Source organism: Pan troglodytes, chromosome 10, assembly GCF_028858775.2.
Source record: "Pan troglodytes isolate AG18354 chromosome 10, NHGRI_mPanTro3-v2.0_pri, whole genome shotgun sequence".
NCBI lineage: Eukaryota > Metazoa > Chordata > Mammalia > Primates > Hominidae > Pan > Pan troglodytes.
This window is the reverse complement of record NC_072408.2, coordinates 86,622,132-86,649,737: the sequence shown is the minus strand read 5'-3', so window position 1 is coordinate 86,649,737 and position 27,606 is coordinate 86,622,132. Positions and strand designations below refer to the sequence as shown.

The window sequence follows — 27,606 nt, the reverse complement described above, 5'->3', positions numbered from 1 at the left end:
ATTGATTTTAAGATCCATTGATTGTAAAAGATTTCAATGACATTAAAATGTGTAGGAAATGTGCATCTTAGAATTGTTAAACAATAAGTAGTACTTTTGCCTCTGAGAATTGGAAGTTGCAGTAATAAAGTAAGATGCTAAGGCATGTAAATGTTTTTAATAAATACATGGTTTTCAAGAGTTAATACATGATTGAAGAGGTTTAGAATCAATTCTCTAGTGAAAAGTTGAGAGAAAGATTCTGTCTTGAGCATTTCCTATGTTTAAGAGTTACTTTATGAAGAAAATGTAAATACTTCCCCTGATTGTGAATTTATTTTTTATAAATGACAATCTAGGTGACCCATTTCACAAATAGATTGATTTCTCTCATAAGTGTTAGCTTGGTCTTTGTTACTGGTATAATTAATTGTACTATATGCTGAGTACAACTAAAAACTCTGAATATTATATGTAAAACACAAGAAGACTCTGAAAGGTGGAGAGAATAAGGCAGAGGAGCTAGGGATCTCAGGACCCAAATAATGACACAGCAGTAGTTCCCTGCCCTTTCTTTTAGCCTCATATATTCCATAATTAGAGCTAAAGAAGCTGATAACCCAGAAGTGCAATGGCCACAGACAAAGAAAGCGCCAGCAAAAGCCCAATCTTTTAAATACTAGTAGAGGGACACCCTAGCAAGACAGAAAACTTTTTGAGAATAACCATTCTACTTCAACCAAACACCACAGACAAAAACATTGGTCACACTCATAGCTGCAAAGGCCAAGTAGGGATCCTAGATTTCCATCCTCACCAAGCTGTTATGAGGCACCCTAACACCTCCTCCACTGGAATTGTGTCAGATTAGGCCAGGTACAGAGTTGGGACTTTAATTCCCATAGAATGGTTAACTAGCCTTTCCCCAACTTGTAGTGTTACTGGAGACCATGTGGGAAGCTAAAACTTCTACGTTTATTTGGGAGTAAAGAGGAGCTTCTGTCCTTCCCTGCTAAGTGGCATCAGAGGAGTCCTATTGGAGAATGAATACTTTCACCACTTCTAAGCAGTAAAAAAGCCTTTCTCTACCTATGCACCCCAACCCCCAGCACCCAGGGGTATTAGTAGAGGCTACATGGGAGCAGTAGCTTCTCAGCCAGAGACATGTCAGTGGAGGTGGTGTGGAGAGTCAGGATTCCCACCCAGCCCAGGGGAATCAAGAAGCTGCCCCATCTGTAGTGTAAATGGAGGACAAATGGGGAACCTGAACATCTACCCCCAACTTGCCGAAATGAAATGGCACCTCACTATCTTCATCTGCTGGAGCAAAATCAAACAAAGCCAACTAACACAGAAAATTTAAGTAAGATCTAGAGTCTTATAATACCCAAAGTGTGCAGATTTTAATTAAAAATTGTCTGGCTGAGTGTGGTGGCTCACAACTGTAATCCTAGCACTTTGGGAAGCCAAGGTGGGTGGATCACCTGAGTCTAGGAGTTTGAGACCAGCCTGCGCAACATGGCGAAACCTCATCTCTACCAAAAAAAGAAAAAAAAATTAGCCAGGCGTGATGGCACATGCCTATAATGCCAGCTACTCGGAAGGCTTAGGTGGGAGGATCACTTGAGCTGGGGAGGTCATGGCTGTAGTGAACTGTGATCATGCCACTGCACTCCAACCTGGGCAACAGAGTGAGACCGTGTGTCACAAAAAAAAAAAAAAAAGAAAAAGAAAAAATTGTCATACTAGGAACCTAGAAGATCTCAAATTGAGTGAAAAAAGACAATTAATAGAGATGAACACCAGGATAACAGATATTAAAATTATCTGACAAAGATTGTAAAGCCAGCTATCTTAAAATGCTTCAACAAGCAATTATGAATGAGCATGCCTGAAACAAATGAAAAAATAGAAAGTCTTAGCAAAGAAATAAATAGAAGAACCAAATAGAAATTTTAGATCTGAAAAATCCAGTAACTAAATTAAAAACTTCAATGGATGATAGGCTCAGTAGCAGAATGGAGGAAATAGAAGAATGACTCAGTAAACTGATAGAACAATAGAAATTGCCAAATCTGAACAGCAGAGAGAAAATAGGCTAAAAATGAACAGAGCCTCAGGGACTGTAGCAAAAGAGCAAACATCTATGCCATCAGATCTCTCGGAAGAAGTGGAGAAAGAGGGCATGGCTGGAAAAGTATTAAAAGAAATGATCACTGAAAACTTTTCCCAAATTTGGCAAAAGACATAAACCTACAGATTTAAGAAACCTAGCAAACTCCTAACAGGGTAAACCAAAGCAGTCCACGCCAAGACATGGCATATGCAGACTTTTGAAAATTGAAGATTAAAAAATCTTGAAAGAAATTAGAAACTATACCAGAGGGGGGATAAATAGTTTGAATGACAGCAGATTTCTCATCAGAAATCATGGAGACTACATGTCACATTTATTAAGTACTGATAGAAAAGAACTGTTATTTTTAAGAAAACTTTCAAAGGTCTGAGGTCAGAACTTTTGTTTGGATTCATAATGTTACACAGTATCTTTCATTGGGATACAGAACTTTCAAAAGAAAATGGGAAAGTGCATTTCTACTAATGAGAAATAATCATAAGATTATTTACTATTTTGCATTTTGTTGCTCAGAGACTTGCTAATGAAAATAGCATTTATTTCTGAATAGTGTAATGTTCTGCTTAATCTTTGAATAGTTCAGATAGTTTAATTTTCATAATTTCTCCTAGGATGGCTTTGAGTAATTTTTTCAGATTTTCAAGAAGCATATAACTATTACAATGCTATTTTGCTGACTTTCTGATTTTTAAAACTTTGTATATTGGTTAAAATAACTTTTTAATACTACTTTTTCTACAATAATGTATTAGTCCAATCTCGCACTGCTATGAAGAACTACCTGAGACAGGGTAATATATGAAGAAAAGAGGTTTAATTGACTCACAGTTCCATAGGCTGTACAGGAAGCATGGCAGGGGAAGCCTCAGGAAACTTAGAATTATGGCAGAAGGCAAAGGGGAAGTGTGCACATCTTTGTATGGCCAGCAAGAAGAGAGAAAGAGAGCAAAGAGGGAGGTGCTGCACACTTTCAAACAGCCATATCTCGTGAGAACTCTGTCAGCACTAAGACAGCACTAAGAGGATGGTGCTAAACCATTAGAAACCACCCTCATGATCCAGTCACCTCCCACCAGGCCCCAGCTGCAACACTAAGAAATGCAATTCAGTATCAGATTTGGGTGGGGACATAGAGCCAAACCATATCAACTGAATAAGAAAATATACATTAAATTTGGACACTAAATATATTTAGCTCTTGCTGATAATTGCTTTCTTTGTCTCTCTTCACTAAGTTCTCATTAGCTTCTGGTTTAAAGACAAAGTTTTTCTTAAATTTTTTCTTAAAGGATGAAAATTTTTAAATAGCTATTTCCTTTTCTTAAATATTTGCTTCTGTGGTTTGGTTTTTGACAAAACTCAGAAGACAGTGGAGACTATCAAAATTTGTCTTCCAAAGTCAGTTAACCCAGAATCTCACCTGTTTATCTAATATACCATATTCACATTGCAACCAATAGCTTTGTTAACTTTATACCTTTTGTTAGATTTTCCAGTTAGCCCATAAATAATTTTGTAAAAATCCTTTTGGATCATGTCTTGATTTGGAAGCTTACTCATTTATCTATCTAAAATTATCAAATCAGAGTTTCTAGAGTATTATAAATCTCAATTAAATCTGCCAGATTACCATTTTTCATTTCTACAATTTGTTAAGAATTTCATGGTTGGGCCCGGTGGCTCACACCTGTAATCCCAAGGTGGGAGGATTGCATAATGCCAGAAGTTTGGGACCAGCCTGGGCAACAAAGGGAGACCCCATCCCTAAAATTTTTTTTTTAATTTAGCTGAGTGTTGTAGTATGTTCTTGTATTCCTAGCAACTAGGGAGGCCGAGGCAGTTAGGATGGCTTGAGCCTAAGAGTTCAAGGTTACAATGAACTATGATTGCACTGCTGCATTCTAGCCTGGGCAACAGAATGAGACTGTCTCTTCAAAAATAAAGATCAAAAAGAATTTCATCCTGTACTAGGTGGCATCTCTTATGTTGACTACCTTTGATTTGCTTAAGGAAATTACTAAGTATTGTTAAGAAAATATAGGCCTGATTTTCTTTACCCTGAAGCACTCAATACGGTTGTTCATTTGAAAAGTAGCCCAGTCGTCTAACTTTCAGTTTGGAACACCTGTGTGAAAATCTGTTTGTTTGTTTGTTTGTTTGTTTGTTTTCTTTCCAAGGAATCTTAGAATAGCTATGGCATATTTTTCCTAATTAATAGCCGCACAAGTAGCTTCTAATACCCCAGCTTTTGTTCTGAAGGAAATCTAGATGTCTGTTTTCAATATCTCCAGGGTCTTTCAAAGTGAAATTTTCATATTCCAGATAGCCTGTAGTTTGTTTAACATTATCTTAAGCATTGCTTTCTTTCTTTTTTTTCTTCCCCCTTTGAAATGGAGTCTAGCCCTGTCACCCAGACTGGAATGCAGTGGCACAATCTCGGCTCACTACAACCTCTGCCTTCTGGGTTCAAGCGATTCTTCTGTCTTAGCCTCCAAGTAGCTGGGATTACAGGTGTGCGCCACCACACCCAGCTAATTTTTTTGTATTTTTTTAGTAGAGTTGGGGTTTTGCTATGTTGGCCAGGCTGGTCTCGAACTTCTGACCTCAGATGATCTGCCCACCTTGGCCTACCAAAGTGAAACATTGCTTTCTAAATGTGATAATTTTGCATATGACAACAGATAGTACTTTAATTTTATTTTTAACTCATTTAAACCACATTGCCCTGTAAAGTTATTTTATAAATTAGATTTTAGTTAAGTTATATATATATAACTTATAACTAAATAATATATAACTACAGTGTATTATACTCAACTATATCTTTGAATGTCACGCAGGTGTCAACAGGCAGAGGTGGGAACTGAACCCGAAGTCTGCAGAGCATAAAAGTTTCTGCTTTTTTCACCCATCCAACCTTTGAATTGCTTTTGGAGACTATTTATGGTAGATAAGAATTAATCCACCATAGGATTAATCAGTCCGTGAGATTTTGTTTATTATTATTTATTATTATTATTTCAAATGTGCCTTTGTAACATTTACATTTGCAAGTAATAGTTCTAGAGTGCAGGAGAAGTTTGTGAATTGTGTGTTTGCATGCATAAATATATACATACATATGTACATATACACATACGTAATCTTTTGGCTCAAGGATTGCTTTGGGCCCTGCTTCCTGCCAGCAGTTTTGGTACTTCACTCTGTTAGTTTCTCTTAACATCCTTCCTGTTTATATAAATTCTGTATTGTCCGTATTTGGCTTTGACCTGGTATTTCCTTGAAACTCTGCTTCCTGTACTTCAAGCTGCAGCTAGTCTGAGATATTCCTTTTATTCTCAATCTTTGTATCCTTTGAATGATTTGTGATACCCAAGCAGAATAGATGTATTTTTATGTAAATATTCCTAATTGTTTGGAATTTTGCCTAGGAGAATAATTACATATTCTCTTAGAGCATAGCACAGCAAGACTCCACTATATCTTACCTTTCTGCTTTAGACTCATTTATTTATTTGTAGTATATGAGGAAATATTCTTTTTAGTTTTATATACATTTTCAAAACTATGAAAACAGGAAAAATTACCTCAAGTCTAACTTCTGTTTGTAGAATTTCCATAAAGATGATAAAACTTTTACAGCATATTTTTAAATTTAAAACATGAAACTACAAAATGATACAGTAGCCATTTTTGTGATCAGATACACATGTCCAGAACAAACTTATTACAGAAAACTTGGTTAACACACAAAACAACCAATACAAATCTCTCTTCCTCTATCTCTTAGAGGTACCCACTGTTAGAGGGAGGGTGTGTGTGTGTGTAAAAGATATAGAGATTGATCAATTATTTCATTTATTCTAAGGAAAATGAACTGGGCCTCCACCTGGCTGTATATACTTCCTATCACAGGACTTTATTTTGTTCCTTCTCACCTACAGCACATTGCCCTTCTGTTCTCTTTTGTTAGCACCTACATAATCATCAGAGAATCCTTTTCTGACTTCACTAAATCCATTTTTCCTATTAATCCTAGACACTACCTAATTCTGTTACAGGACCTACCACAGCTTTACATTTATTTGTGTATTTAATCTGACTGTCTTACTAGACTATAAACTTTTTGAAGGGAAATTCTGTGTTTCTTTTTGTTTACCTTTATATTCCTGGTATGTAACATAGTGCCAGATGCATACTAGACACTCCATAAATATTGGTTGAATTAATGAATACGTTTGAAATACCAGCAAAGAATGTACATAAGCAGTTCATAAAAGGAGAAATACAAGTGCCAGTAAATATATCTAAATATTTTCAGTCTCATGTGTAATCAAGAAATACAAATTAAAGCAATGACAACATGTTTTATCTTCATGATGTTGGGAAAATTTTTTAAAGATTGTTAATTTCAACTGTCTATTTAAGTGCACATCTATTAAGAGAATAATATTAAATGAAGGTATGAACCAGACATACTATGGAATATTTTTCAGGTGTTAGAAGGGAAGAGTTACATTATACTTCATTTAGAATAATCTCATTAATTTGTGCTTTACAAAAAGAACCCCAAAAGTGATGGTGTATATATGTTTACACACATATAAATTTATGGCAGAGGTACTGGAAAGATTTTTGCCCTACTGTTGATAGTGTTTATCTCTGGGGGAGGGAACATAATAGTAGGAGAGGAATAAAGGAGTTCTTTTTTCCCTCTGTGGACGTGTACTTTTTTAAAAAACTATTTTATAATTAGAATATTTTTATATAGTCGAAGTATGAAGGAGCTAAATTGTTAGGAACATAAAGAAAAAGACCTATTCTTTATATATGGAAAAATAAAACCAGGGATACCCAAATCAAATGGTTTAATTTAGAACTACAAGTAGTTCTATATTGTTGGTGCCTAAAGTGTGATGCCGGAAGAAGGAGGAGGCTGAAAAAGAAGACAAGGCCAGATCAGTGAGGGCTGTACATTATCTTTTCTCCTAGCATGGTAGAGCCATCGAAAAATTTTTTAAGTTAGAACTTGACTTGGGTAGGCTGGGCATGGTGGCTCACTCCTGTAATCCCAGCACTTTGGGAGGCCGAGGCAGGCGGATCACGAGGTCAGGAGATTGAGACCACGGTGAAACCTCGTCTCTACTAAGAATACAAAAAAAAAAAAAAAAAAATGAGCCACGCGCAGTGGCGGGTGCCTGTAGTCCCAGCTACTGGGGAGGCTGAGGCAGGAGAATGGCATGAACCCGGGAGGTGGAGCTTGCCGTGAGCAGAGATCACGCCGCTGCACTCCAGCCTGGGTGACAAAGCGAGACTCTGTCTCAAAAAAAACAAAAAGAGAGAAAAAAGAAATTGACTTGGGTAATAGATGGTTAGTTACATCGTTCAGTAGATGACTCTGGGAGATGTGCTGTTGACATGATTAAATAGATAAATAACCTTTTTGTATCTGAATACCTTTGGCAGGTTTGATGAAGCCTATAGATACTTTCTTAGAATTGTGTTTTGGATGCTTAAAATAAAATACAGAGTACACAGAAGCCAATTATATTGGAATGCACTTATCAAAATATTTTAAAATATATTTGTAGTATAATTATCTTGTCTGCTTCTTTAGTAAAATATTAAAAAGACCTATTGGTGGGTTTAATAACTAATTTTAAAATAATGATAAGCAATAATTTAATGTATCTGTGTTAATTGAATTTTTTATGAACCTTCTGAATTTTACCCATGAACCCCAGCTTAAGAACTCTTGTTTGTGGGATGAGATTGGGAGCACAGAGACCAGTAAGGAAACCAGTCCATATGGAGATAATGAGAAGTCTCAGTGGAGGTGGATCCTATGAGACTTTCTAATTATTATTAAAAATTAGCATTTTTATGAAATACTTTCTAATTATTATTAAAAATTAAAATTTTTGTATTGGTAAAGCAACGTGTGTACATTATAGAAAAATTAGGAAATATAAATTTAAAAAAGAAACATGCTCTAGATAGTTTTGTTTTTTGTTTTTTTGGCTTGATCTCAGCTCACTGCAAGCTCCACCTCCCGGGTTCTCGCCATTCTCCTGCCTCAGCCTCCTGAGTAGCTGGGACTACAGGCGCCCACCACCACGCCCGGCTAATTTTTTGTATTTTTAGTAGAGACAGGGTTTCACCGTGTTAGGATGGTCTTGATCTGACCTCGTGATCCGCCTGCCTTGGCCTCCCAAAGTGCTGGGATTACAGGCGTGAGCCACTGCGCCTGGCCTGATAGTTTTTAAAAATTTAAATAATGTATATACTGCCCTTTATTGCTGCTTTATATAGGAACTTTCCTCATTGGTTATGCACTTAGTTTTATTTCAATGATAATATCTTTTGCTTAACTGTTTTTCCTTTGGTTTTACAGGTTTTTGATTGGTCAAGGAGCACATGTAGGGGCTGTCAACAGTGAAGGAGATACACCTTTAGATATTGCGGAGGAGGAGGCAATGGAAGAGCTACTTCAAAATGAAGTTAATCGGCAAGGTAAAATAAAAAGCAACCTAAATGGAAAAATGTTTTAGAAAGAATATGATACTTTTCCAGCAAAAATATTTGTTGACATTGAAGGACAATCATAATTTCATGAAAAAAATGAATTCAGCTTGCAAAACAATAGTACAGTATGTTTCTGTTTTCTAAAATATTCTCCACTCTATCTTTTAAGTATTTTTAAAGTTAAAAGAAATCTTAGAAGCAGCAGGATCAGGCATAAAAGTATGTGGAAGTAAAAGTTTTGGAGCAAAATAAAGCAGGCAAAGGGGATAGAAAGTGCACAGGGTAAGTGGCACATTGCAAAGTTAAGTAGTGTGGTCAAGAAGGCTCACTGATAAGGGATCATTTAAGCTGAGATGTGAATACAATGAGGGAATGAGTCATGTTGATCTGGGGAAAGAGCATTCCAGACAAGGGGAGCAATGAATACAAGAATGGGAGGGTGTCTTGTATATGCAGAGAAGCAGCTAGAGGCAGAGCAGAGGAAGAGGCAGGAAGGAGATGAGGTCACAGAAGTAGCAGGAGGTCATATCACCTAAGGCCTTGTGAGCCATTGGGAAGACTTTGGCTTTTAACCTGAGTGAAATAGGAAGCCAATGGAGGGATTGAGGCAGAGGATTGACATGATTTGTTATACTTTTAGAAAGGATCTCTCTGGCTCTTGTGTTGAAAATAGATTGTAGGAAGACAAGGACAGAAGTAGGAGAAGGGTTAGGAAATAACTGCCATAATCCAGACAAAATAAAGTGATTTATTTTTGACTGGTAGTAGATGAAGTGATGAGAAGAGATTGGATTATGGATATATTTTGAAGGTTTGGCCAAGAGGATTATTGAGTCATTAGCTAGAAGGTGTGAAAAAAAGAAGATTCTAAGATTTTTGGTTTGAACAAATGGATGGATGAAGTTCCTATCTGAGATGTGAAGATTGTAAGAAGAGTAGGTTTTATAGGGAAATATTAGGGCTTCATTTTCAGGCATGTTAAATTTGTTTTGCGTGTTAGATATCCAAACTGTTGAATATGTGAGTCTGCAGTTACAAAATGGATATGTAAATTTGGGAGGTGTTCATTTATAGATAACAGTGATTGCTAATGGGCACAGAGTTTCATTACTCAAGAGTGATGAGTATTCTAAAGTTGATTGTGATGATGGTTACACCACTCCTCACATTTACTAAAAAAAAACATTGAATTCTACACTTTAAATGCTATGTAAATGCTGTGAATTAGATCTTAATAAAGCTGTGTGTGTGTATATATATGTATGTATATATAAAATATGATCCAGCTTGGCAGCAGTGGCTCATGCCTGTAATCCCAGCACTTTGGGAGGCCAAGGCAGGCGGATCACGAGGTCAGGAGCTTGAGACCAGCCTGACCAACATGGTGAAACCCTGTCTCTACTAAAAATACAAAAATTAGCTGGGCGTGGTGGTGGGCGCCTGTAATCCCAGCTACTCAGAAGGCTGAGGCAGGAGAATTGCTTGAACCCGGGAGGCGGAGGTCGCAGTAAGCTGAGATTGCACCACTGCACTCCAGCCTTGGCAACAGAGTGAGACTCCGTCTAAAAAAAAAAAAAAAAAGATCCAGCAACTCCTTTTCTAGAAATTTACCATATATCTATATCTATCTATCTATCTATATATCTGTATCTATCTATCTATCTATATATATATATATTTTTTGAGACAGAGTCTTGCTGTGTCACCCAGGCTGGAGTGCAGTGGCGTAATCTGGGTTCGCTGCAACCTTTGCAGTCTGGGTTCACTGCAACCTCTGCCTCTTGGGTTCAAGTGATTCTCCTTGCCTCAGCCTCCCGAGTAGCTGGGATTACAGGCGCCTGCCACCGTGCCTGGCTAATATTTTTGTATTTTTGGGGGTTTTACCGTGTTGGCCAGGCTGGTCTCCACCTCCTGACCTCTGGTGATCCTCCTGCCTGGGCCTCCCAAAGTGCTGGGATTACAGGCATGAGCCAGCACTCCCAGCCTACCCAAAAGAATTTAAAACAACTCAACTCTTTGAAATTGAATAATTTGTACAAACATGGGTGTACAAATTATTCATATTAGCCAAAAGATGAAAGCAAACCAAGTGTCCATTGATGGATGAATAAATAAACAAAATGTGGAATATATATACAGTGAAATATTATTCAGCCTTAAGGAAGGAAATCAAACATATGCTACAGCATGGAGGACTTTACGGTAAGTGACATAAGCCAGTGATCAAAAAAAACCAAAAACAAATGATTCTACATATATGAGGTACCTAGAATAGTCAAATTCATAGAGAAAATAGAATGATGGCTGCCAGGGGCTGGAAGGAGGGGAGAAAAGGGAGTTGTTTTTTAATGGCAGAGTTTTTCTTTTGCAAGATGAAAAAAGCTATGTAGATATGTTACACAACAATGTGAATGTACTTAAGAACTGTACACTTAAAAATAGTTAAGACCTGTAATCCCAGCTAAGGGGGGAGGATTGCTTTAGCTCGTGTGTTCCAGGCTGCAGTGATCTGATCACATCACCGTGCTCCAGCCTGGGTGACAGAGTGAGACCCTTTCTGAAAACAACAAAGAAAGTTAAGATGGTAAATTTTATTTTTATGTTTATTTTACTACAATTAAAAATTTATGTATGTGTGATTACTTCTGCAGTACCTTTGGGCAGGACTGACACACACACACACACACACACACACACACACACACAGTGCCACATGTGATTTTTGTTATAGTCCATTAGGCAGTGATCAAACAGGTATTATTAGAGCTGTGTTTTACTGAGGTCAAACGATAGAGGAATGGTATGAAATATTGATGTAGAGGGCCGACTCCTGCTGAAATGTGCTTCATCAGAAAATAGAAACTAAGGATTAGAAAGGAATAGAAGGTAAATAAATTCCATGAAAGGAGATTTTTATTCCTTGGGATTAGGAAAATTCCTAATGACTGCGGGTTTGTTTTGTTTTGTTTTCGTTTGTTTTGAGACAGACTGGAGTGCAGTGACACAATCATGGCTCACTACAGCCTCAACCTCCCAGACTGTAGCGATCCTCCCACCTTAGCCTCTTGAGGAGCTGGGACTGTAGGCGCATGCCACCTCACCTGGCTAATTTTTGTATTTTAAGTAGAGATGGGGTTTTACTGTGTTGGTCAGGCTGATCTTGAACTACTGAACTCAAGCAGTCCACCTATCTTGGCCTCCCAAAGTTCTGATATTATAGGCATGAGCGACCGCATCTAGCCAACTGTGGGTTTGTTTAAAAAAAAACTATCTTAAGCATGAAAACCGAGAAAATAAATACCTAAAATAGAATTGAGGTGTTATAAAAAGTGATTAAAGATAACTAGAGCCTAAAAAAAACAAGAAATGCAATAGAAAAGTGGTTATAAACTGGAGCCTGAATAAGCACAGAGAAGAGCTTTCAACAGCCATGTTCTAGACAAGTGTTTTAGAGTCATAGGATCTTCTAGAATTGAGTAAACTAAAGAATAAGTATAAAGCATCACAACCTAGCAAGAACTTCCCTGCCCATTTTGCTGTGATGAGTGCTCAGATAACAGTTTCCTGTCAAACAATGGTAATTCTTTAAAGTAAACATTTAAGGCTCCTATTTTTTATCTGATATTAGCAATTGTTATAAACTAGAAAAGGCATGGAGTTGTACTGAAAATTTCTTGCATTTGGTTTCCTTCTGTATAAGGGAAATTGCTAGCGTAACTGTAAGCAGGGCTGATTTTAGTTTTAATGATTCATTTAGTACTGATTAATGTGCCAGCAAATGTTCTATGTGCTGGGTGTTAACAATAAAAAAAGCAAGACAATCCTTCTTAAGGATTTCACAGTCTAGCAGAAGTGTCAAATGAAGAGAGCTTCACAATACAGTGTGCTATGTATTAAAATATATAGGAACAGAATGTTGTGAGAGAATAGAAAAAGCTGTAGTGAGGAAAGGTTTCAGAGTGATGACATTTAGAGGGAGTTGGCTTGGCAAAGAAAGGAACTGGTGGACAGAAAAGGCAGGGTATCAAAATGTGAAAGAAAAGGAGTTGGAAGGCCAAGCACAGTGGCTCTTGCCTATAATTCCATTGCTTTGGGGGGCTGAGATGAGAGGCTTGCTTGAGGCCAGGAGTACAAGGTTACTGTGAGCTACGATTGCATCACTGCACTCCAGCCTGGACAACAGAGTGAGACCTTGTCTCTCTCTCTTTTTTTTTTTTTTTTAAATAAAAAGGAATTGGAGACATACATAGCATATGTGGACTGGAAGACAGACACATTCATTGGGACTGGAATTGAGATGCAAAGTCAGGGTGGGATTTGTAGGAGATGAGGCCTGAAAAGATAGGTCAGAGCCAGATAGTGAAGGATATCTATTTTTGTAGACATTGGATAGATGGAACAAATATCTCCAAGCAATAAATTAATTTGATTGGATTTGGTTTTTAGTATAAAGCTGATGGCAACTTGGAGGATGAAATAGAATGTAGGATATATGGTGACACGCATTCCTTGAAGAAGATTCTCAAATTAGTCCAGGTGAAAGATCATAAGAGCCAAAACCTGTCACACTTGAAATGAAGAACAAGGCTGTCTTGAGGAAATATTGAAGTAAAATTAGAACAGTTTGGTAAAGAATTGAATGCAGATATGAAGGAAGAATTAAGCCTAACTTACTAAAGTTTCCAGTTGAAGAAGTGATGATTAGATGAGTTCATGTAGGAAAGTGTGAGATGAGACAGAACCAGACTGAGGGACTACATGAGTATATATTGGGTTTGTAGTACTAAAGGACATCTAGATGACAGTGGTTGGTGCATTGTCAGAACTTAGGGTATGTAAAGATGTGAAAAGTAAATCTAGGAGAACCATAAGGAGGGGGAATTCTGGAAACTAGTAGATGAGATGACCCTGGAGACGAAAAGCTAAGTGCTAACACTGATAATAGTAGTAATGACAATAGCTAACTGTTATTAAATGCTTATTATATGCCAGGCATTGAGCCAAGAGCTTCACATGCATTTCTTCATTTCATCCTCATAGCAATTCTGTGAGGTTTATACTACTGTTACCCCATTTCCAGATGAGAAAATTGAGGCTTAGTGATTTACCCAAGATCATACAGGTAGGAAGTGGTAGTGCTATAGGTCTGTCCTAAACAGTAAGACAGATATCTTGAGCCCACATTCTGTACCACTGTACCGTACTGCATTTTATTTAAAATGTCTCCCTAGAAAATACTTCATGATGTTCATTTGATACATATAATGGGAATGCATAAATTTATATAGCATATCTTAATTCCAAAGAAACAAAAGTATAGGGGCATCTCTAACAGATTTTAATAATTATAAAAAAGCACCCTAAATATATCTCTAGTTGTATTAGTCCATTCTCATGATGCTATGAAGAAATACCCAAGACTGGGTAATTTGTAAAGGAAAGAGGTTTAATTGACTTATAGTTCCACAGGGCTGGGGAGGCCTCAGGAAACTTACAGTCATGCAGTCATGACAGAAGAGAAAGCAAACACATCAGGAAACTTACAATCATGCAGTCATGACAGATGGGAAGGCAAACATATCCTTCTTCACACGGTGGCAGAAGAGAGAAGTGCCAAGCAAAGACCCTTTTAAAACCATCAGATCTCGTGGGAACTCACTCACTATCACAAGAACAGCAGCACTGGGGGTAACTGCCCCCATGATTCAGTTACCTCACACGGAGTCCCTCCCATGACTTGTGGGGATTGTGGGAACTACAATTCAAGATGAGATTTGGGTGGGAAACAGACAAATCATATCATCCCACTCCTGGCCCCTTCCAAATCTCATGTCCTCACATTTCAAAACACAATCATACCTTCCCAACAGTCCCCCAGAGTCTTAACTCATTCCAACATTAACCCAAAAGTCCAAGTCCAAAGTCTCATCTGAGGCAAGGTAAGTCCCTTCTGCCTGTGAGCCTGTAAAATCGAAAGCAAGTTAATTACTTCCTAGACACAGTGGGGGTACAGGCATTGGGTGAATATACCTGTTCCAGATGGGAGAAATTGGCCCAAACAAAGAGGCTATAAGCCCCATGGAAGTCTGAAATCCAATAGGGCTGTTATTAAACATTAAAGTTCCAAAATGATGTCCTTTGACTTCATGTCTCACATCCAGGTCATGCTGATGTAAGAGGTGGGCTCCCACAGCCTTGGACAGCTCTGCCTCTGTAGCTTTGCAGGGTACAGCCCCACTCCTGGCTTCTTTCATGGGCCAGTGTTGAGTGTCTCTGGCTTTTCTAGGCACACAGTGCAAGGTGTTAGTGGATCTGTCATTCTGGGGTCTGGAAGACGGTGGCCCTCTTCTCATGGCTGCACTAGGCAGTACCCCAGTGGGGATTCTATGTGGGGTCTCTGACCTCACATTTCCCTTCCACGCTGCCCTAGCAGAAGTTCTCCATGAGGGCTTTACCTCTGCAGCAGACTTCTGCCTGGACATCCAGGCCTTTCCATACATCCTCTGAAATCTAGGCAGAGCTTCCCAAACCTCAGTTCTTGACTTCTGCACACCCATAGTCCCAACACCACATGGAAGCCACAAAGGCTTGGGGCTTGCATCCTCTGAAGCGATGGCCTGAGCTGTACATTGGCCCCTTTTAGCCAGGGCTGGAGTAGCTGGGACACAGGGCACCAAGTCCCAAGGCTGCACACAGCAAGGGGGCCCTGGACCCGGCCCATGAAACCATTTTTCCCTCCCAGGCCTCCAGGCCTGTGATGGGAAGGGCTGCCTTGAAAGTCTTTGACATGCCCTGGGGACCTTTTCCCCTTTGTCTTGGCAATTAACATTTGGTTACTCGTTACTTATGCAAATTTCTGCAGCCAGCTTGAATTTCTCCCCAGAAAATCGGGTTTTCTTTCACATTATCAGGCTGCAAATTTTTCATACTTCTTTGCGCTGCTTCCTTTTGAACACTTTGCTGCTTAGAAATTTCTTTCATCAGATACCCTAAATTACCTCCCTCAAGTTCAGAGTTCCACAGATCTCTAGGGCAGGGGCAGAATGCCACTGGTCTCTTTGCCAAAGCATAACAAGAGTGACCTTTGCTTTAGTACCCAACAAGTTTCTCATCTCCATCTGAGACCAACTCAGCCTAGACTTCATTGTCCATATCACTATCAGCATTTTGGTCAAAGCCATTCAGTAAGTCTCTAGGAAGTTCCAAACTTTGCTACATCTTCCTGTCTTCCTCTGAGCCCTCTAAACTGTTCCAGCCTCTGCCTGTTACCCAGTTTCAAAATTGCTTCCACATTTTTTGGGTATCTTTACAACTGTGCCCCACTACCCGATACCAAATTACTGTATTAGTCCATTCTCATGCTGCTATGAAAAAGTACCCGAGAGTGGGTAATTTATAAAGGAAAGAGGTTTGACTCACAGTTCCACATGGCTGGGGGTCCTCAGGAAACTTACAATCATAGTGGAAGGGGAAGCACAATCATAGTGGAAGGAGAAGCAAACACGTCCTTCTTCACATGGCGGCTGGAGAGAGACATGCCGAACAAAGAGGAAAAAGCCTCTTAAACCATAAGATCTTGTGAGAACTCACTCACTATCACAAGAACAGTAGCATAGGAGTAATCGTCCCCATGATTTAGTTACCTCCCACTGGGTCCTTCCCACCACATGTAGGGATTATGGGAACTACAATTCAAGATGAGATTTGGGTGAGAACACAGCCAAACCATATCATTAGTAGTGGTAACATTTCTCAAATTATCTAGGTATGAAAATTATTGTTTAATATTTTTAAGTTTTTTAATCATTCTTTTGGCTTTTCTTATTCTAGTACATTTGATCAGTAACTAGTTATGCTTAAATAAATTGCCTTTGAAAGTAGTAATAATTGAACAGTAGCTGTAATTATTTTCTTTATTTATCTAGGGACACATTGATTTTTGAATCTGTTGCTGACTAAATTCCAATCTAATTTTATTTATTTTAATCTAAGAAATTTGGTTATATTTTAATATTTACTGCTCTTAAATCATAGTGACAGATGTTAGTCTAATCACTTTGTTATACCCACTTTAGTTTTATTATATACTATTTTCATTGTTTAAAAACCTTGCAATTATAGTAGGTGGGTTAAGGACCAGTTAAATGCATTATAAGATTTTTTTTCTTTTAAAACAGAAATCAAGAAAAGAAGCAGAATCATAGACTTTTCAAACTGATAATGATAATTAACACCTTAGTGTTTATCCCTGATCTAAACACTTTATATGTATTAATTAATTTAGTTTTCAGAACAACCATATGGGATAGATACTGGCATCACTCCCATCTTACAAATGAAACCAGAGCGTAGCATAGATTGTCTACCCTGAGGTAGTACAGCTAGTAAGTGGTGGATCAGAGATTCAAATCCAGCCAGTCTCGGTTCAGTATCTGTTTTCTTAACTTATCTTACTAATATCCAAAGAAGCTATGGCTTTCTCAGGATCACTGGCTAGTTAGTCAAAGCACTGAAATTAGAAAGCAGGTCTCCTAATACATAGTACAATTAGATTTTTTTTCCTTCAAGTTTTTGATGAGCTAAGCACGGTCTACATACTCTAATCGGTAGTATTTTAAAAATTTAAGAACAAGAGAAAGGTTTTTCTTTTCTAATTTAATTTTCTTAAACATAAGGAATTGCCCTTCACGTTAACTTTACACTTGGATTGTTTTTATGTGTGAATCAGATGTGAGCACAATTTGGAAGCTAAAGAGGGTAATTGCTTTGTCATTAGATAAAGTTAGCATGAAATTAGATAAATATAAAAGAAGTAGGTTTTTTTTAACTTGAAGTTCAAAGGAAACAGAATAGTAAAAGACAATAAAAATCAGAATGTTTAAGATTGTAATGAAAGGAGGGATAAAAATAATAAAAAGCTACCTGTTTTAAAAGACAGTAAGAGAGTAACATTAAAAAAGCAAATCTAAGATAAATCACTTAATAGAAAGGTTATTAACATTAGGCATATCTTAAATGGGCTGATTATCTTTTGGTGGGAAATTTTTGATACAAGTAAAACTGCTTTACTATAGAAATGGTGGCATTTGATTTTTATAAAAATTATAATAGGTTGTGTTCATTCCATATATAGTACAATTTATTGTCTTCATAAGGTCTATTTGGAAAATCTTGTTGCAAGTTGCCTTCAAATGCAGTAATGAGATGTTATAATCTCTAGTTTGAAGATGACTTTTTCTATACATGTGTAATCTTGGAGTTTTAAAAATATTTCTGAATTATTGTCTGCTTTTTAAAAGCTGAGCTTCAGTTGAGTAATCAGCAGTTTAGTTGTCTTGGAAAAAATGGTAATTTGCTAATAAGCAGGCAAAATAAAAATACAGTTCAGGTAGAGGATAGTAGCTGGCATGACAGCAGAGACCATGATGTACTTGGGGACCTATGTGGAGGTCTAGATGGTTAGAACACTAGATGATGGTAAGGGAGAAAGACTATAGATGAAGTTAAAAATGCACTGAGACCAAGTCATAAAAGGCTTTGTCTTGTATACTAAAGAGCTTGAGCTTTGTCTTACAGAAGCAGCCATTGACAAATTTTATATAAAGCAATGACATCATATTTTATTTTTTCCAGTCCAGCAGTAGATTGAGGGATGAATTAGAAGGGACTAAAGACGGAATGAGTTAAGGGCTGGTAGCAGTAGTCAAAGTGTGAGACATAAGCTATGAACTAGGATAGTGATAGGGGCCATTTAGAAGACAGTCTAGAAGTGGCAACTCCAAATCTGGTAACTAATAGGATGGTGTATTAGTCAGGCTTCTCCATAGAGACAGAACCTGTAGGATATATGGAAGGGGATTTATTAGGAGCAACTGACACAGAATCACTGCAAAGTCCCACAATAGGTCACCTGCAAAATGAAGAACCAGAGAAGCTGGTAATCTGGCTGGCTCAAAGCCAGTAGCGTGTTTCAGTCCAAGTTCAAAGCCCTAGAAGCTGGGAAACTGACACTGCAGTGCCTGTCAGGCCTGACAGCTCCCCAAGGAGCCATTGGTGCAAGTCCCAGAGTCCAAAAGTTGAAGAACCTGTAGTCTGATATCCAAAAGCAGGAGGAAAAAAGGTATCCTCCTCCTGAAGGGAGAGAGCAAGCAGAAAGAGCAAATCCTCCTTTTTCAGCCCATTTCTCCCAGGTGATTGGATTGTGCCTGTGCACATTGAGGATGGGTCTTCCTCTCCCAGGCCACTGACTCCCATGTCACTTTCCTCTGGAAACACCCTCAACTGCACCCAGGGACAGTGCTTCACCAGCCATCTAGGAATCTCTCAATCCAGTTAAGTTGACACAATTAACAATCACAGATGGGGTGAGAGTAAGGTAAAGGGAGAAATTCAGATGACTTTCAGGTTGCTAGGTAATTGAGGGCACTTAGTGTAGGAAAACAAGACAGGCAGCAAATAGAATGGTTGGGGAAAAATTTGGTTAAGATTTTAGCATTGAGTTTGAGATGCCCATGGCATATTATTTTATTATTTCCCTAGTTCTCTCTCCTACAGGCTTAGATATGCAACTGATTACTTGATATCTGTGACTAGATATTTGTTAGGCATCTTAAACTTCACATTTCCGAAATTGAAGCTTTAATTTTTTCAGTTGCTCAGACTGAAAACCTCTGATTGATTCTCGACCTCTCTTTTTCTTCTGTATCCAAACTAACAGCAAATTCTCTTGGTAAGCCTTGAAAAACCCAGAATTCAACCACTTTACTGTCTGCACTGCTACCACCCTTGTTCAAGTTACCATAATTGCTTGCCTAGATTATTGCAGTAGCCTCCAAGTGGGTATCTCAGTATCTACTCAACTTTTCATCCTAAGTGATCCTCTTAAGTCAGATCATGTCACCACGCTCATTGTCCTTACTACTCTGTAGAGACCCTGTCCTTCTAAACAGAACATTCCTAGCAGGCTCCCACTTTAGGGCCTACTGGTACTTCCCTCTGCCTGGAATGTTTTCCCAGTAGTATGGCTGTCACTCACTTTATTTCTTGTTGTAATGTCATCAAAGAAGCTATGTTTTACCAACCTATATAAAATAACACCCCTTCTCATTACCCTTTCTGTTTCCTTTCCTTGCTTTATTTTTCTTCACAAATGAATCATCTTCTGCCATATCATAAGTTCACATCTATACCTGTAGCATCTAACAATGTACCTGGCAAAATAGTAGGTGCTCAGTATATATTAAATGTATGGATGGATGAATGAAAAATCTTGTCCAAACAGTTGTATACATGGATATGGATTATAGGAGAATCTTAGCTGAGGAAATGTGTGTGTGTGTGTTCTTGTTTTATATTTGTTCATTCATTGTTCATTTAGTGAACATTTACTGATCTCCCTGTACTTTGCTTTTTTTTTTTCCCCTTTTCTTTGAGGCAAAGTCTCACTCCGTTGCCCAGGCTGGAGTGCAGTGGCGTGATCTTGGCTTACTGCATCCTCCATCTCCTGGGCTTAAGTAGTTCTCCTGACTCAGCCTCCCAAGTAGCTGGGACTACAGGCACCTGCCACTATGCCTGGCTAATTTTTTTTTTTTTTTTTTTTTTTGTATTTTTAGTAGAGACGGGGTTTCACCATGTTGGCCAGGCTGGTCTTGAACTGCTGACCTCAAATGATCTGCCCATCTCACCCTCTCAAAGTGCTTGAATTACAAGTGTGAGCCAACGCACCTGGCTCTGATCTCCCTTTGCTTTGTATCAGGTATTCTACCAGACAGTGGGGATAAAAGATAAAAAGGCCTATAGACTTGTGGAGTAAGGCAGATTGTAAATGCATTGCGGTGTGTGTTGTTTATTAAATAGCAAGTAGTCAAAGCCATAAGACCAGATGAAATCATTCAGGAATTTCAAGAGTATCTTTCTTTAATTTTTTTTCCAAGGTGTTGAGCTCTTTGAAGGTAGGAATTAGAGGGTCCTATTCATTTTTGTATTCTTCCCTTTTTTTGTTTGTTTTTTGAGACAGGGTGTTGCTCTCACCCAGGCTGTAATGCAGTGGCATGATCATGGCTCGCTGCAGCCTTGACCTCCTGGCTCAAGCGATCCTTCCACATCAGCCTCCCAAGTAGCTGGGATTATAGGTGTGAGCCACCTCGCCTGGCCTCTTTCCACTTTTGTCACCTCAACCTAGGGTAGTGCTTAGAGTAAGTGCTTTTAAATGAATGAACATTTATATAACTTACTAAAATTATGAAAATAACTTTAATGGTATGAAGAATGTACTGTGTTGGAAAAGGAAATGAAGGGAGTTTGCTAGAGAAATAATCTATTTTAAGGTATGATATATTTTAGATGAAGACGGGACCTCCAAGTTGAAGCATTCAGTAAACATTTGTACCTGCTAGGCTAGATTTCATAGAACAGATCAAAACAGTAGATAGAAATTTGAGACTTATTCATTATAATTGTTAAAAAAAAAATTTAGCCCAAAGGATGCTTATACCTTAGGAAATGTTCAAGTTTTTAAAAAACAAGAAGAATAATCAGAAAGGAAAAATAAGATCAAAATAGTATTGTGAAGCAAAAACCAAGTAATAAGTAGAAAAAGTTAATATAAGGTCTACAATATCCCCACATTTTTTAGTTTAACCAACTTGTTATAAGCAGCCCATTTAAAAAAGACATACTTTCACTTTTAATTCTATTTAAACTTGACATGTTTTGGATAGTTTTATTTCCCAACATAGAACAATTTTAAGCAAAAATAAAAATAATTATTTTTATTTTATCAGGGGTTGATATAGAAGCAGCTCGAAAGGAAGAAGAACGGATCATGCTTAGAGATGCCAGGCAGTGGCTAAATAGTGGTCATATAAATGATGTCCGGCATGCAAAATCTGGAGGTACAGCACTTCACGTTGCAGCTGCTAAAGGCTATACGGAAGTTTTAAAGTAAGTATTGTTTTTTACAGAGTTTTTCTATTTTAGTTTGTCTTCTTTATTCATTGTTCCTTTTCTTAAAATACCTGCAAACGTTATTTTGAAGCAACATAAAAGAGTTCTTTAATGCCTGTTTTCAGGAAGAAAGAGAAAAACTACTTTGAATATGATTGCTTTTGTTCTAAAATTCTTTCAACTCTCTAATTGTTACTATTTTTTAATCAGTTGTGATTTTCCAGTAAGTTGAATTTAAGTGTCAGTCACCTATTCTCTGTGACCTTTTGGCCTAATAAATCACTACAGAGAGTCATTTTGAGGTTCCAGATTGATAACTGGTTTGTGAGTCTTAAGAACAATGTCCTGTGAACATACCATCAATTTTGAGAGCTTGATTCCTGCAGAATATTTATTTACATGTAACTTATCTTAAATACAGTTTTCTTGTTTACTACATGAACACTGGAACTTAGTACTATTAGCACGCTATAAAATATTAAGCCATAAGCAACTTTGACTCTACAGGGCTGTATATTGTTTAGCAAATTTGCTTGGAACAAAGCTTCTTTATGTTGCAATAATATTTTTACTTCTGCAATGCAAATATTGGCAACTATATGAAGAAAATTATTCTGCGTATTATTCAATATATAAAATTATTCTTACATGTATGTGAAAGGAAGTAAGACCAGCACTTAGCAAAATCTACTGCACCTTTTATTAATATATTGCTTCTAATTCACTTGAGCTTCTAATATCAATCTTTCTTATTCCCACTCATTAGTAAAAGCAGTAAAGAATATATGAGTCACCTTTCCCAAGTTTCCTCCTCTTGGGTGACAGAGGCTCAGGCAGTCCTCCCACCTCAGCCTCTCTAGTAGCTGGGACTACAAGCATGTGCCACTACGCCCACTTAATTTTCATATTTTTTGTAGAGACAAGGTTCCACCATGTTTCCCAGGCTGGTCTTGAACTCCTGGGCTCAAGTGATCTGCCTGCCTCAGCCTCCCAAAGTGTTGGGATTACAGACTTGAGCCATCACCACCCAGCCTCCTCTTTTCAATCTCTATTCAACTTCAATAATTTAGGCCTTTTTCCTAAGAATAGTATGGCAGTGTTGCCTTTTTATTAGTTTTCTTGTCCACCTGTTTCTCTCTAATCCAAAACTTTTGTGAGTTGCCAACAGCATTTTTTTTTTTTGAGAATAGAAAGTATTAAAGAGTATTACATAAAGGTAAGAATTGTTTCTTAAAGCACTTGTTTCTGTAAATATGTATATGAGTACTGGGTTATATTGCAAAATAGGTTTCTGGATGGCTTCCAAATGATCTTTGTAATTAGGTTATCCAAGCTCCCAAAATCCTTTATTAGTTCTTAGGGGGGATCAGGATAAATTTTAAACTCCTCAACTTAGTTACATAGGTTCTTCATTATCTGGCCACTGTCTTCCCTTTTAAGCTAAGCTACCACCATTGCCCCTAAAGTATGAATTGTGCCAGTTACATATATCTATTGAAGTTCTGTCATGATGTCTTAATGCCTTCCCTTGTTTCTGTCTGGATGCTTTTATTCACCATCTCTTCAACTTGGAGGCAAATTCTGCTCTATCCTTTGAATCAGTTAAAGGCCCTTAAGCATATGAAAAAAAATGCTCAACTTCATTCATAATTAAGTGCAAATAAAGCTACAATGAGTTACACTTTTACATCTGTCAAGTGGCAAAGATCAAAACATTTGACATCCTGTTGACAGGGTGTAGGAAAAGGCACTCTTACTAGTAGAAATGACAATTGAGCAAATTCAATCAAAGTAACAGTTATTCTTTAGTTCCCTGATTCTACCTCTAGGAATTTGTTTTTTTACAGATATTCCCACTCACATGGGAAGTAAGATACGTGCTAGCAGCATTGTTTATAATAGGAATAAGAGAATGGTTTAATAAATTATGGTATATGCTTTCACTGGCATATTCTGAAACAATTAAAACAAGAATGAGAAATCTCCTTACATACTGTTGTAGAAAGAACACTAGGGTATATTATGAAATGTCAAAATCAAGGATCCAAGTATGTATCATTTGTATTTATTGTAAAAAAAATTAAAATTGTATTTGCTTATATATGCATGAAATCATTGTGTAAGGATCCAATAAAAATTAATAGTATGGTTATTTTGAGGTAGGGCAAGCTAGTTGGCTAAAAGCGGTGAGAGAGTGATGTCCCTATGTATCCTTTCATTCTTTTTTTTTTAACTTTGTGAACATATTACTTATGAAAGTTAAAACATATATGAAATAAAAATCAATAGAAAAGATGTTTCAAATGTAACCTTCTTCACATTTTCTCTCCCTCCCAAACACACACAACTCCTTTCAATTTGATTTTGATGCTTTTCAGTTTTGTACTCCCATTGCATGTCTATTCATAGAACCTATCCTTGAGAGTTGGTTGTTGTTTCACTTCCAGTAAAAGCTCCTTGAATATAGATACTGTCTTTTTTTATGTTGAAAAAATTTACCTCTTTTTTCTCTCCAGACAGACTTCTAAGTACTTAAAAATGTTGCTCAGCATATTTAACATTATTATTGTTCATATTTCCTAAGGGGGAACAGCATTTTTCTCTTACATTCCAGTATTGTTTCTGCCTCTATTAATAAGGTTTCTGATAATATATATCAGTGGAGATATTTCTTTGGACTTATATCTTTCAGCTTTTCTTTAGATAATGGCTCTTAAATGTTGGTCTGCAGGCAGGTGACAGGCAATGATATGAAAATCATATGGGGGACTTATTAAGAATATAGATTAGCAGGGCCCATCTCTCCATATGCTGATTGAGTAGTACTGGGGTGAGCTGGGGAATCTATTTTTAAAAAACAAGCCCTTCAGATGGTTCCGTTACAGAGGCAGGATTAGAAACAGCTGTATTAGATATTGTTAGGAAATACCAGATTTGTTCTTAAATAAATAAAGGGGGATTATACATTAGTTGTCACTACCACCTCCTGTAGGTAAAAAGAAGGTCCTTCTCAAGCTCAACATCTTGGAAAGTGAGGTAAAGGTTAACTAGATTTCATGAGTTGTATTTAGTGTTCGTTCACCTGTTTGTGTGGGGCTATGCTATGTGCAGTTGATAGACCCATCCTTGCTGTCTGTGAGCTTAATGTCTAAATAAAATAAAGGTTGTTGTCAGTATGTAGTTAGAAGGGCATACTAACATAATTTATGCAACTCTTTGCATTGTATTAAAATGTGTTTCTGTTTTAGCTTGTTGATGATTGGAGTATCTGCTTTCTACTGCTCAGAAAAATAGATCCGACTCCTTGGAATATGTTTTTTGCTTTGTTTTGTTCTTAAAAGATTGTCATTTTCCTTTGAAAATTTTCAGCTCCTTAATTTCAAGGCAACAGAAATATTACAAAACAAGTTTCTTTGATTCCAATGTATTCTTAGAACACATTTAGCCCGAGATTATGTATTATATGGAAACCTGAAGATGATAGTTCCTGCAATAAATCAGTTTTACATACAAAGTGATTCATCAGTTTTCGATTTTACATTGAAAAATTATGGGCTTTTCTGTGAAAATTTCACTTACAAGTCATATTAACAAGAATTAATCAGTGTCACACCAAACCATAAGACTTAGAGTCATTAGGAATTAATTAAAACTGCATTATTATGGCAACGACTCAAGATCCTCTTTTTCCGAGTTTTTTCTGAGAATTACTTTGTATTTGCCATAGTTAATTCATTGAGGGGGAAGGATGTGAATTCTGAAAAGAAATTAACTGAAAATTGTAGTTAAATTGCATGGTAGATAGCTTTTGATCATGATCGTTTATTTCTAGATTTTAATGATTGTCTAATTCACTGTAATTTCTTTAGACTTTTAATACAGGCAGGCTATGATGTTAATATTAAAGACTATGATGGCTGGACACCTCTTCATGCTGCAGCTCATTGGGGTAAAGAAGAAGCATGTCGAATTTTAGTGGACAATCTGTGTGATATGGAGATGGTCAACAAAGTGGTAGGCGTTTTAAATGTATTTTAATACTTTAACTTTTAGAAATATAGTTTTAGAAAGTATATTTAGAAATATAGTCTCAAAAGGTTATAAGGATTACATTATATAATTATATTTTTATTAACTGTATAAAACATTTTTTCAGCCAACTGACTTACTAATTAATGGTTTAAGTCTTTTCAGCTACCGTATGAGGTGGTTCTGGCCTTGTACTGCAAAGAAAGAAGTATTGCTCTTTCAGTAATCAGATTGCCATACATGTAGAGTAGATTTGGATACTTGCATTAATACTATGTTCTTAGGAATTCAGAAGCTAAGAAAATGTTGCATTCCTATGTGAATGTTTTCTGCCACCCCTTTGAGTTGGAACACATGTAGAAGTGTGTTTCTAATTCTTTAGCTGATGGTCTTTTAGCTTGCTTATAGAATTCTTTAAGTGACATGAATAATGAGGTCTTACAGCAGGTGATGACAGTAAATATAACTATAAAGTTTTATGCCAAAGGGGATCATTGAGATGCAACATCATCTAGTCTTCTAGTTTTGTAGATGAGAAAATAGTTGAGTTGAGTGAGGTAAATGATGTACTTAATACCACAATTACGTAGAAGGAGGGAGGGAGAAAATGTCATACAAGCGTTTTTCACAAAATCATGAAAAGATTCAGGTTATCAAGTTTCTTGTTAAACTAGACTTCTCTCCTCTACTCCTTTTTAGATACACTATCAGTCAATAGCCAGTCACCAGTATTCCTGCTAGTCTCTTCCTACTCTGTGTTGGTAGGTAATAAGTATCACGGAGAACTCAAAACACGTCTCCTCTAGTGGGTTTGATTACCTTTCCATAGAATGTTCCTTGTATATTGCATTTTATAGGATAATATCATAGGTTATGTAGCAGAGATTCATAAAATGATCTCATCTTTATTCAAAACAGGGCTAATTCTTTTGCTGTTTTTGGAGTAGAGTTTTAAATATCTTGTTTTCATTAACTGATTTAAAAATATATTTTATATAAGAAATGTGCAGGCATGAAAATCATAGGAATTGGTAAAAGTCTCAAGGAAAGTAAAAAAATTTGGGGGAATGATTGGTTTGTACTTATATACAAATACAAAAATCTTTGGGTTGAATTTTTAGTTAAAACTTTCAATAATTTACTTTCTCTGTTGTTTTTCATCATAATAGTTGTTTTGTAATCAGCATTAGAAGACAAATAAATATTGATACTATTCAAGTAAAAGGCCAGCTAATTTTAGCTTCGCAAGTCGTGTTACCTCTCTTTTCATGTAGAAATTCCCCTTCAGAAATTTTTTTCTGAAAAGATTAGCGGATACCTATTAGCCTCTGAACTCTGGTCTGCATTCTTCTCTCCCAAACAGTGACCTTTTACCACATGTCCATTCATATGGGCAGTGCTGATAATTGGTTCATTTAGTAACAGTAGCCTCCGGATGAGAACTAGATGAGAGAAGCTTATTAATTGAAATGGTTTCCAAAAAGGATTATTTCACTTACAAGTTGAAACATGGTGTGTTTCCCCTACTGAATCAGTATTCTAGTGAAACATACACAATATATTGTATGTATGACAAAAATTTTATTGGCATCTGGCCAACAATTGTCTAATTCCTATGCTATACAATTTATCATAATTTTGCTATCAGAGGAGTGCGTGTAAAATTATTTTGCCTTATATCCTTTTTTAAAAAATTACTATAGTAGCAGCTCCTTATGTCACTCTAAATTTTATTTACTCCTTATCTGTCATTCGATATTTCAGTAGATCTTTATGTGATCTTAAAAGAATTGTGAGCCAGGCTTTGTGGTATGCACCTGTAATCCCAGCTACATGGGAGGCTGAGGTAGTAGAAGGATCACTTGAGTCCAGGAGTTCAAGGCTGCAGTGAGTCATGGTTGTGGCACTGCACAGCAGTGGGCAACAGAAGGAGACCCTGCTCAAAAAAAAAAAAAAAAAAAAAAACCCGAAACAATTGTGCCTCATATTTA

At 37.0% G+C, this 27,606-nt stretch overlaps 1 protein-coding gene across 14 annotated transcripts in view; it reads left to right on the top strand.

Annotated features, from left to right (window-relative positions):
• PPP1R12A (protein phosphatase 1 regulatory subunit 12A) overlaps positions 1 to 27,606 on the top strand; it is a 161,426-nt gene that overhangs the window by 81,217 nt on the left and 52,603 nt on the right. For all 14 annotated transcript variants that reach the window (XM_001163581.6, XM_009425902.5, XM_016923913.4 and 11 more), the window contains exons 3-5: positions 8,511 to 8,629; positions 21,424 to 21,583; positions 25,456 to 25,600. In XM_001163581.6, coding sequence (XP_001163581.2) covers positions 8,511 to 8,629; positions 21,424 to 21,583; positions 25,456 to 25,600 — 424 coding nt within the window. The remainder of the gene's footprint in view (positions 1 to 8,510; positions 8,630 to 21,423; positions 21,584 to 25,455; positions 25,601 to 27,606) is intronic.